The sequence below is a fragment of the Mus caroli genome, chromosome 14 (assembly GCF_900094665.2).
Source record: "Mus caroli chromosome 14, CAROLI_EIJ_v1.1, whole genome shotgun sequence".
Classification (NCBI taxonomy): Eukaryota; Metazoa; Chordata; class Mammalia; order Rodentia; family Muridae; genus Mus; species Mus caroli.
The window spans coordinates 23,163,694-23,176,159 of record NC_034583.1 but is presented as its reverse complement, the minus strand read 5'-3'; the positions used below and the strand labels follow the sequence as shown (position 1 = coordinate 23,176,159).

At 46.0% G+C, this 12,466-nt stretch overlaps 1 protein-coding gene across 1 annotated transcript in view; it reads right to left on the bottom strand.

Moving 5' to 3' along the window:
- The window catches only part of Stimate (STIM activating enhancer), a 50,496-nt gene that overhangs the window by 11,432 nt on the left and 26,598 nt on the right, over nucleotides 1–12,466 (bottom strand). The window contains exons 2-3 of the mRNA XM_021182446.2: nucleotides 2,515–2,563; nucleotides 927–1,022 (exon numbers count right to left, since the gene is read on the bottom strand). Coding sequence (XP_021038105.1) covers nucleotides 927–1,022; nucleotides 2,515–2,563 — 145 coding nt within the window. The remainder of the gene's footprint in view (nucleotides 1–926; nucleotides 1,023–2,514; nucleotides 2,564–12,466) is intronic.

The following is a 12,466-nucleotide window of genomic DNA, read 5'->3' as shown; positions in this document are numbered from 1 at the left end:
TTTCCATTCTGGCAGGAGGGCCCTGCTCTGACACTATCTCTAATTGGTGTGGAAGGATATTCACACCTGCAGGTTCACATCTGAGATGAAGCCTGAAAAATAACAAGGACAATGGGTATATCCAGTCTTGCATTCATTTATATACTTGTCAAATACTTCCTGAGCCTACTGTGTGCTGCCCTTGGAAGCCAAGACCAAATTTGACACTCTGCATTCAACACAGAGGATTCATTTAGGCATCAGAGCATCATGGGGGTACTGATGTGTACAGAGTACACAGACTGGTCTATGTCCAGCTTCACCATGTCTGCACTGTGTGAACTTTAGGTACTATAACCTTCCGGTCCCTCCCACTTGAAGTTGGAAAAGGGAAGTAAGAGTTGGAATTGGAGTGAAACCTCTGCCACTCTGTCTGCTAGGGGAATGACCACTCCTCCTCCAGTAAGAAGTAAAGTGTTTTAGGGCATGGATAAGGTAGCAGACACATTGCTCTGCACCTCATGTGGAAGGCAGTCCACGCTGATAGATGGATGCTTTTTGTGTCAGAGAGGCCAGTGATGCCCAATGATAACTGTGCCTTTGAACATCTCACAGCACAGGAAACACCCGTGTGCTCTTCATCTAGCACACAGCCATGCTTGAGTGTTATCCTGTCCTGATGAGGGGCTGCTGTGAACTTGGGCACTAGAAAGACAAAGGACTGAACTTAGACTGATGAGCATAAAGCCAACACACAAGGTAACTGTTAAAGTCCTGAGAACCAACCGAAAGCGGAGTGTACAAACTCATGAAGGCACACACAGGGTGAAACTAGAGAGAGGAGAAAGAATGGGTACCTCCCCCAAGCTAGAGAGCTGTGCTGGCAAGGGAAGAGAAGGCCAGTCCATATCTTCAATGGAGGTTAAATTCAAATACAAGCCACTCACAGTGAACAAGGGTCCTCTTCAGTGAGATCTGCTAGGTACACATTTGCAAAGTGGATGAAGAGCATCCCTATGGCTTGTTTGGAAGTGTCTAAAAACCTGCATAAAACAGAACCAGCAAGTGTTACCAACTGGACAGGAGAGCAGCAACCACCTTAGGGAAAACAGACCAAGTCTGTGGCCAAGCCTCAAAAGCATCCCTACACCCAGAGGCAAGGAGACACCAAAGGGTACCATGCAAAACACACAGAGGGCCTGAGACCTAGGTCTCCTCGGTGCTCCTTACTAACCGTGACGGCAGGGCTAAATGCCCAGATTCAGGAGACTCAGTGACAGAAGAGTACAAATAGGAATTCTCAACATACAGGAGGCACGTCCTTAGGAATCAGTGAGTGCATGGGACAATTATAAAGCACTTTTATTGACATGATGATGGCGTCACTACTGAAGGGGAGTGGAAGTCTCATTAGGGCAGGAGTAAGCTTAGTGTAGCCCACACTGCTACCAGAGGCCTGTCTGTCTCCTTCCAAATGACTTACTGTTTGGGAATTTTATCCTTGGAACCTATTTCTGAAGCTTTACTACTACATAATGAACATACAACTGCTACTGCAGGGTCATCCTACACAAAATGAGTATGTTTGATATTCATGTATCTACATTAAACACTTGATCTCTGCCCCGGACCCAGAGTCCCAACCCCCTGTAACGTCCCAAGTGCCAGGGGTGTGAGGAATATCCTTTTTTGTTGTTGTTGTTCCAGGCTCCCTCACAGAGAGAGGTCTAATCCTTTGGACTGTCCTGGGTGATAGGAGTATAGTTTGTTCTAAAATGGTGTCTGTAGTTCCTAGAGAGCTTTAGGGTGGGGCAGGCCACTGAAAGACTGAGCCATGAGTAAATAAGCCCCACCATACTCCAGGGAGAAGAGAAGGGCTGCGGACTACATTAACAACCCATAGGCCTCATGAGCCTTAAAACACAGTTCTGGAATCAGTGAGCAAATGAATCCATTCCCAGGGAGGATGGTGGACATGAGAGCCATGCTCACAGAACTGGGCTCAGGAATCAGAACATTCCAGCTCACTGAACGGCTTCATCTAGCCATTCACTCATCTGCATCCTTCATAATAAACCAGGGAATGTAAACACTGTTTCCTTCAAGTTTTGAGTCACATCTGGTGAGGGGTGTGATAAGAATCTCTGAAATATTACTAATTTCCAAATAAACTTGTATTTGATTACACATACAGGCATAATCTCGTAACAGTCAAGATGGAGAAGCCCACAGCAGAGGCTGCTCCGTTCACATCGTCTTCCATCTTCCAGCACTGAGAGCAGCATTATAAATAAATGTAGGGATCAAAAGTTTTTGAAAACAAAACAACACACACACACACACACACACACACACATAGAACTATTTTCATATCATACAGCATTCGTATTAACTCAGCTGAGAACCCCACTACTTTATTCGGTATGTAATTTCTCCTGTCCTACCTATCCCAGTACTCCACCATCAGTCCCTAGACCAAACCCTAACAACCTCGGCAAGTGCTTTCTCGGGGTGAGCTGGCACTTTGGTACGTACCATATCCTCCACGGCCGTCTTTCATGCTTTGGTTCTCTGAAGCGTTTAACTGAAAGAATAAACAGACATTGGGAGTTTCTCAAACCAACAGCAACGTAAAGTCCATACCCAAGGTGTGTTACCACTATTATTTACATTGCTAAGTTAAAACACGTAGTGTGGCAGCATATTTTGCTCAGTGAAGATTACAATGAGCCTGCACTTCGGTCTGTTGGCAAGGACGCTTCAGAACTAGATGCTCCTTCCTGAACCACGCCTTCTCACAGTGTGTGCAAACCTGCATCTTCCCCTTGTGACAGAGCTCATTTAGGTGATGACTAGAAGCAGCGAGGGACAATGTAGTTGCTTCCAGCTCTAGCATATGTTCTAGGACAACACACCCACTCACCCTGAGGCTTACTGTACTCCAAGCCAGACATCAGGGCTACAAATGTAGTGAGCTCCCTAGGAAATGGGAGAGTCGTATAGTGCAGGACGGAAGAAGAGACAGCTCTGAGGCTGGACGCAGGAGTTAGGACAGGCTTCCCTAATGGAAGTAAGCAAGCCAGGTCCTCAAGGTTGAGTGAGAGCTTGCTGAAAGACCAGAGAGAAGACACAGAGCAGACACAGCTTTGGAGCTCACACGTACAGTCACAGAGCATAGCAGAGTGTTTAGAATAACTTAATTTGCTTCATTACAGTATATAAACACAAAAAAAGCCTGCTGGAGATATAGCAGGTAAGAGGGTAACAAACTGAACATGGGCCTCATGAGGGGGTTCCTGAGTGCTGGGTCAGAGGGCCTGTAATGAGTCCTGCAGGGCAGAAGGACCCAGGAGAATCCAAGCAGAGCAGGCTTAGACGAGCAGCCCTGAGAACTGAGCGGATGCTGAATTTCCCAGGCAGAGGCACAGAGAGGAGATGCTGGCTGTGCTCACAGCTCCAGGGAAGGGGCAGCAACAACCTGTTCAACCTTGGCTGGCAAGGGACTCCCAGGGCAAAGGTGTGTGCCTTTGTCCAAGCTGTCTCGCTCAGCACGCTGTCTGCAACAGGGAAAGAGTGTTTTGGCTCCAGGTGCCCCTGAAACTCTTATCAACATTGCGCAACTAAAACAAACATCGGAAGCGAGGCTTGTGTGATATTTACTACACCAAAGTGCTAAGAAAGAATCAGACTGACTTAAGGCATGAAAGACCCCTGACCAGAACGGGCAGCAGGCGAGCACCAACTTCTGGAGAAACCCCAAGCCGCCAGAGACTGAGCAGCAGGAGGGTTTGCGAAAACAGAACGCATATTAGTGAGCCCTGCTCCGAATAAATGCAGCAGCCTACACCTGGCAGGCCAAGGCTGCTGTACAAACATTGGCATAACAAGCCTGGTGCTCCCAGTCATGCTGACACTGAAGAGACCGAAAAGCTGGTGGGACGGTAAGGAAGAGCGCTGTGTCCTCCACACACGGTATAGCCAAACCTCAACAATGCCACGGAATCTTGAGCTGAAGCCCAAGAGGCCCTGGGGCCTGAATGGCCCTGGAGAACAGAGTTTGTCCTGGAAACACCAAGTGCCACTGAGGGGTAGACGCTCAAAAGAGACTTCAGCTGGGGCACAGTCACTTTGTGCTTCTCAGTTCTGCCCTCACCATCCTGACTTCTACCACCATTATTGTTTTTCAAGACAGGGTTTCTCTGTGTAGCCCTGGCTGTCTTAGAACTCACTCTGTAGACCAGGCTGGCCTCAAAGTTGGTAATCTGTCTGCCTGACTCCCTAGTGCTGGGGTTAAAGGATGCTTGGCTCTATCTTCACCATTACTAAGGACATCAGATACTGGAAAAGGAGAAGGGTCTGCTTCCTACAAGATGGACACTTAGGTAGCAGAGAGGCTATAACTTCCCTTCAAATGGTGTGTATTTAATATATATAGTAAATGGATTACATAAAATGATATAATTAAAGTACAGTATAACCAGACACAAGTATAGATCATCATATAATAAATTTACTGTTATACCATTATATCAATGTGACGTATAGATAAAGGGAACAATTGTGGGACCATGGGATGAATCCCTGGTGACTGCTTGCAGAGAGTGCTTTTGAAGAAGTGACTAAGGTAAAATGAGGTCCTGTGGGTGTATCCTAACCCAATATGTTTAGTGTTTTTTAAAAAGAGGAATCCAGTCGGGCGTGATGGCGCACACCTTTAATCCCAGCACTCGGGAGGCAGAGGCAGGTGGATTTCTGAGTTCGAGGCCAGCCTGGTCTACAAAGTGAGTTCCAGGACAGCCAGGGCTATACAGAGAAACCCTGTCTCAAAAATTAAAAAAAAAAAAAAAAAAAGAGGAATCCAGGACACATATGTATGAGTGTACCAGGAAAAGACTATGTGAGGACATTGTAAGAAGTAGATCATCCAAGCGGAGAGGTGGTGGTGCATGCCTTTAATCCCAGCACTTACTTAGGAGGCAGAGGCAGGCAGATCTCTGTGAGTTCAAAGCCAGCCTGGTCTATAGAAAGAGTTCAAGGACAGCCAGGGCTACACAGAGAAACCTTGTTTCAAGAAACAAACAAACACCAAACACCAACAGCAAGAAAAAGTAGCAGCTATCCACTGATTCCTTAGAAAACTGGGATTTGATCTACCTCAAGTCCCAAACCCAGCTATATCACTCTTGGGCACACACCCACAAGATGCTCCATCCTGCCACAAAGACACTTGCTCAACTATATTCATGGCAACTTAGTTCATAATAGCCAGTAACTGGATACAACCTAGATGTTGCCCAGCAAAAGAATGGATAAAGAAAATGTGGTACATTTACACAGTGGAGTATTACTCAGCTGTTAAAACCACAGACATCATGACATTTGCAGGCAAATGGATGGAACTAGAAAAAAAATCATCCTGAGCGAGGTAAGCCAGACCTATAAAAACACTACAGTTTCTATTTACTTACGAGTGGACATTAGCTGTTAAGTAAATGATAATCAAGCTACAATCCACAGACCCAGAGAGGCTAGGCAAAGAGGAGGGCCCTCGAGGGAGAAATAGAACAGATTTTGTGAGTGACTAAAACAGATCAGGTGGCAGGAACTGGGGGTGAAGGGAGCGAGTATGGGGAGACATTTGGAGTTGTGGGGTGTGGGGTGGCAATCTAGTTCAGTTGAAGCTTCCTGGAATCCGTGAGGCTCCTAGTGAAGACGGATACGGAGTCTGACCTGGTCATCTTCTGTAGCCAGACACGGCTTCCAGTGCTGGGATCATGTGCCATTCGGTTGACATTTTAGCTGAGGGGTCCCACAGAGATCCCTAATCAATCCAGGCTGACGCTAGGACAGCCAGGCTGATGCTAGGGTAGAGGGTCGCTCTCTGAAACGGACAGTGGAGCCCCGTTTCCGAGGACAGCATCCACATAGCTCAGTGAATGGAGAGAGGTCAAGTTGGCGCCTCCGCAGTCTTTACCCCTATGTTCTACTCTCTTTGGTATGGGAAGGGAGTCTGCAGGATATGGAAAAAGGAACATGGACACCATCCCACACAAAAATCTTTGACCTACAATCTATACTGCTTACAAGATGCACTGGTGCAATGGCAGCACAGAATCTGTGGGTGTGGCCAACCAATGTCTAGTTTAACTTGAGGCCCAGACCATGAGAGGAAGCCCATACCCTACACTGCCTAGATGGCTAGGAACTAGAGACTGGTTAGCTCAGACACCTACGGTAGAACAACAACAAATCAATGAAATGATTTCTAATGTTCTGCTACACTCATAGATCGGTGCCTTGTCCAGTGTCCAGTCATCATCAGAGAGGCTACCGCTAGCAGCAAATGGGAGTTAGTGTAGAGACTCACAGCCAGACATAATATGCAGATTCTAAACTGGAGGTCTCCATTGAGTCCCTCCCATTGGGAGACTGGGGAACCCCACAAAAGAGGGGGTGGAAAGACTGAGTTGGAGGGGATGGAGGACACACGTGTTCAGAAGAACACGGCTCACTGAATCACCTAAGCAGGGCTCACATGGGCTCACACAGACTGAAGCGGCAAGCACAGGGTCTACGTGAGTCTGCACCAGGTCCTCTGCGTGTCTGTTATGACTGATAGCTTGGTAGTTTTGTAGGATGTTGAACAGTGGAAGCGGGTGTGTCTCTGGCTCTTTTCCTTGCCCTTGAGACTCTTTTCCTCTTAATGGGTTGCCGTGCCCAGCCTTGATATACAGGCTTTTGCCTTGTCTTATTCTACCTTGTTTTGTCCTGTCTGGCTGTTGTCTCTTGGGGGCCTGATCTTTTCTGAGGAGGAAACACCTGCTGACTAGCCCTTTCATTTTGGACCTGACCTTCCCAGAACTGAAAGAAAATAAATGTCTATCATTTAAGTCACCCAGTGTGTGTACTGACCAGAGAAACTTAATCATGTAGAAAGATAGTAATTGGAAGACAAGGTGAGGCTTTTCAATAGGCCCAATGTCCTCTGTTTAAAAAGCTGGAGAGAAAACATACTCCAGGGGTTCAACTTGGTGAATCTACAAAGAACTAACAACTCATGCACTGTTACACTGCATTCTGTGAAGTCCAAGGTATACATCCATAAGTACCAACAAATCATCTTAGTAAATTAACACACATATAAGTATACACACAGACATACGAACTTTTGTGTAAGATACCCCACTCAGGAGAAGTGAAACGGCCAAAGTCGTCGTCTTCTTTACACAGAAGGGTGGCTGAGCTCCAGAGCACATCAGTGGTGTGAGGTGAACTCTGCCAAGAGTCTGGGGGCGGGTGTGATCTGTTTGTGAAGGGTTCTAGGATATCTAACTGAGGAAGGTACAGGGGAGTCAAACAGACTTCACACTGAGGCGGGGCAAGGGCTTCTCTCTTTTGCCTGTGGTGATGGATGGATGGATGCTAATAGGAAGTTCACGTAGCAGCTTCACTCTGCTGCTGTGCTGACAGCAGCCTAAAGAGGGTGATGTGGAGCAGGGAGACCCATTAGACACCCTGGGCCAAAGGACAGCACATCACAAGCTGCCACAGGAGGCTGAGGAGCCGAAAGACGATTCTAGCTGGTTTTTTTTTGTTTGTTTGTCTGTCTTTAAACCTTCAGCTAACAGAATTAGCTATGGACATGAGAGAAAGAATGGTGTGGAGGCCTCTGTTGGTGGGAATTCAAATTTGCCCATGGTACAAGAAACCCTGGGAAGACTGAAGTCTCTCTGCAGGTAAACCAGGAGCTAACATTAAAAACATGGTTCACAGAACTCAGGCAGAGCTCCAGGACAAGAGGCCTCCTCATTAACTGCACTCCTGAAGAATGAAGAAAATGGACAGAGCCCTTTCCTCAAGCTTACTACCTAAGGCCTTCAGGATCTGTATTCCTGAGCTGACGGGCTTCCCTGCCCCTCCCCAGCCGGTGCTCACACTTGGAGTGAGTTCTTACAACAACGTATAGGACCTCAAACAGCTCCCATCTTCTCCAACCTTCTGAATTAAAATACACCTTTTAGAAAGTGCACACATACAGGAGATATATAACATTTAAGGTACACAGCCTGACTCTCTTCCCATCTCAGCCTCTCGAGTGCCGAGCTCACAAGCAGGCTCGCCATGGCTAGTCACATTTTTGGGTAGCGTTTTTATAAAATGTCTTCTCAATCCCTTTCAACTTTATGTTCCAGGTCGATTTGTTGTAAGCAGCATTTAGGTGAGCTTCCCCTGAAATCTAGTTGGTAATTGCCATAGGCTGCAAGGTAGCTTCCTTATCTCTAAACCATCCGTTTTGTCTCATGATTAAACCGGGAGGCAATTCAGCCAACTACTGACACCTCCTGTCATAAAAGACAGTGACTCATGACAGTTTACATCACACACATAGTGTCTGAACAACAGCCTTCAGGTGATATAGAAAACAGTGACACAGAATCTACCTTCCAAGAGGGGCCTTTTGAGAAGCACACAACAGGAACAAACACTGTATGTCTGTCTAGCACATGAGTCACCCTCAGCAAAGAGAAGGATGAATTGGCTGGGCCTGTTGTCAGGACAGAAAATCTAGGCCACATCTGCTCACCACAGCCAACAAGCACCTATGGGGGACTGAAGGCCCAAAAAGTCAACTGATACAGCTATGTGAGTCAAAGCCTTTTTCTGGGCCGAGATGGGAAGGATACAGGATCACAGGTCACCTTCAATCACACTTTTCCCGTTATTCCAGCCACAGAGGCCTCTCAACACCCACATTCCATCTTTTTGCACCAGCACTGCTACAGATCAACAAGTGGCTTCCTCTCATCCTCCTGGTTTTTAGGTCACCTCCTTGGACACCGACATCTACAGGTGCACCGTGCCCACTCATCAACCTCCTGTTTAACCTATCCACTGGATTCCGGTAACACCACGGTCTTTCTTTCTATTTCTTTTGGTACTGGTGACTGAATCCAGAGCTACAAATGCCAGGCAAGCACCTGCCATTGAACTACATCCTCAGCCCCTTTGTATCTATTTTCATTATATATATATATATATATATATATATATATATATATATATATATTCTCTCTCTTTTTTTTTGGGGGGGGGTTTCGAGACAGGGTTTCTCTGTGTAGCCCTGGCTGTCCTGGAACTCACTTTGTAGACCAGGCAGGCTGGCCTCGAACTCAGTAATCTGCCTGCCCTTGCCTTCCGAGTGCTGGGATTAAAAGCGTGGGCCACCATGCCCGGCTCATTTTATATTTTTGTACTTTGATTTTGTGTGTACTTTGATTTTGTGACAAAGTTTAACCGTTTTAAGCTGGCCTAGAACTCACTTTGTAGCCCAGGCAGACTCTGAAATCATGATCTTCCTGTTTCAGCCCATGAGTAGTCAGGACTGCTGGCTTGAGGCAACAGGCTTGGCTTCTCCTGTTTTCTGGACTGTCTTACTTTCAATACCATGTCAGCTCTCTATGTCAGAAGGATCTGTTCAGGTAAACCCTATTCACCACTGGCACTTAAACAGAGCCTGGCTCACATCTGGTAGCTGAATAACATTTTATTGAACAAAAGAATTTATTTAGATTCTCATCCAAGCTCCATTTCTTGAGGACTGTATAGGTACTTATTTTGATTTCAATAAGTTCCATGAACTTCCATGATAGGTTCTTTCAGTTTAGCTGCAGAGATTAAAATTACTTTAGAAGCTGCCAGCAAGAACGCCAGAGGACAATTACTCCCCAAGGCAAGGCGGGGCAGCAGCTTCTGCTAAAGATCCAGGAGTGAATTATCATCTGTACAAGGGATCTGTTGATGGGAGTAACAGCTGATAAACACATGTGGTAAGAAGACTGGTGATGCTGATTGTGAAAATGCAAAGTAATTCTTTTCACCAAAATGAACACAGATCAATAGGTGTGGTGAGAATTAAAAAATAAGCATTCCCTGTTGTCAGGGTGGCCTCGGCAACCTGAACATTCTTGGACCAGAAACGCTACAGGGAGATGTGTCTCTGATGTTGCTTTGGGACCTGACTGGGGAGGTGTTCAGGATGCAGTCTGATCCAAGACCTATGAATCTTTCTTAATGGGGCTGGAGTGTTGTGTAACTCTGCCCTTCATACAGATGGAACGCCCAGTAGGAACATGCTGTCCTGGAGAGATGCCCAGCTAACCAGTGCACTTAGGCAGCAGGGGACATTCTAGGAATCAGACACTCATGAAGACACGATGCATCCTCTCCTATTTTATGTCACCTCTGCTTTATTGTCCTTGTGTCCTAGGAAGAAAAATGCAGAAATTTAATTTAATCTCATAATAAAGGTTGTGTGTATGCGTGTGCGCGTGTTCTATCAATACACAGATCACCTGAAAAGTTGGGGGTTACTCTGGGAGCACTGGTTATTGTGCTCATTGGGAAATAAAGCATGATATAGGGGAGGTGACTGTGTGTCAAACTGACAAGGAGTGGACTTGTAGTTTTGGTTGTGAGTCTAGCCTTTGAAGGCTGAACCATCTCTCCAGCCCAACAAGGGACAAATTTGTGATGACTATACGGTTGTCACCTTGACTGGAATTAACTCTAACCCAATGGCTGGGCATATACCTGTGAGGCATTTTTTTTCTTAATTAAACCAATTGAATTGGCAGACTCATTTCTCCTTCTTATCGTCACGGTTGGAAGATCCACCTTTAATCCAGATCTTTAATCTGGGTCACACCATATAAAGGACATGGAAGATGGAAGCTTCACTGTGCCTGGCTGCTCTCACCTCACTGTCAAGTCTGTTCCTTGGCTGGCAGTTGGCTCCTACTTCTTCAGCACTCTGGAATGTACTGAAGACCAGCTGAAGACATCCAGCCTCATGGACTGAACAGCTACTGGATTCTTGGACCTTCTGGTTGGTGGACAGTCATTGTTAAGAGTAGATGGACCGCAGCCTATAAGCCATTCTAATAAATCTCTCTTTCTCTCTCTCCCTCTCTCTCTCTCTCATTCTACAAGTTCTGTTCCTCTAGAGAACCCTGACTAACACAGGTTTTGGTACCAGGAGTGGTTCTACAGCAACAGAAGTATAAGGATGATGTCTTTAAGGATCTGGAATAGGTGTTTGCCAACTACAATTACCAAAGCCTCTCCGGTTACTGGGAGCTCAGAGAGTACTGAAAACCCATGCTATTTTACACACTTAAGGAGACAAATGCATTTGATTATCTTGATTCACCAATTGCGGGAGGCAATGGATTTGGTAACTCTGTATATAAGTTTTGACAACTTGTGGGAAAAAAAATAAAGAAAATGATGATGCTGGATAAACTGACCAAGGCAAAGAATGAGCTACAAGAGAAAATTAACCAATTTGTAGCATCTCAGAATACAATAAACTCAGTGATGCACGCTGACAGTCTAAAGGTCTCTAAGTGTGCCCTAGAAGAGAACCTTCCCTCCCATGGTCTCAGAGCTCGAGCTGAAATCAAATCATACACCTCATTCTAAGATTGGCTGAGTTACGGGAAGAAATGAAGTCTCAACTTTGGAGAAGCGTCATCTGTTAAAGTAAGGGCATCAAATGGTGAGGAACGGGATCCTGTAACTTGGGGTGGGAGGACGCTGAGAACTCTGAACCCTCCGAGTCTCACCTCACCAGCAGTCTCTCCCTCTCAGCTGAAGATGCACCCTCACCCCCAAAGCCTGAAATAATCACTTTTTCTGCCTTTGACAGAGGACATTTATTCTTTATTCTTTGCTAAATTGCAGTGACTTTCTCTGAAGGAGATGCCAGGCAAGATAATACTAATGTCCCCCAGGGCCCACCAATAGTAGCCTCTAGGTCTATAACCCGACTTAAGGCTAAACAGGCTCCCAGAGGGAGACAGAAAGTGTAGTCCCCAAGGAGGTGTGTGACACTGCTGAAGAGCTTAACGAGTCTGCTAGGTCATCCAAGCAGAAGTCTGTGAGGTAATGGCAGAAGGAACATAAACTGGATCAGGCTGGGTTTATAGATACGGGCCCACCAAGTGGGATGTCTAGGAGGAATACGGAAACTTGCACAGTTAAAAAAAAAAGTGTCAATAGTTCATCTGAATGGTTAGCTGAAGTATTTGTCAAAAGATGGGCTACTGAAATGGAGTCGGAGATGCCTGATATCCATTGGCTTAGTGTTGATGAAGGGATTTTAAAGCTCAGGCAAACTGCAATTCTAGAGTAGATACACTGTATACAACCTAATTCTCCATACTGGGAAGGCCCAGAAGCCATGCTCTTCACGAATTCTGTAAGATACATAACAATGAAGGGGGCACCTGCACATTGGCAGAGCTTTGGGGTCCCCTTCTTCTTCTGCCACACCTTAGGCTTAGGGAAGCGGCTGCTTAGACAGGTGAATTAAACACGAGGGTTTAGCTGGGCTCTGAGGTAGCAGGGGCCAAGAAGCCTACTGCATTTTTGTTTGATCTGTATAAGTGAAAAAATTATCAAGCAAATGGAAAAAAGGATACAGGGG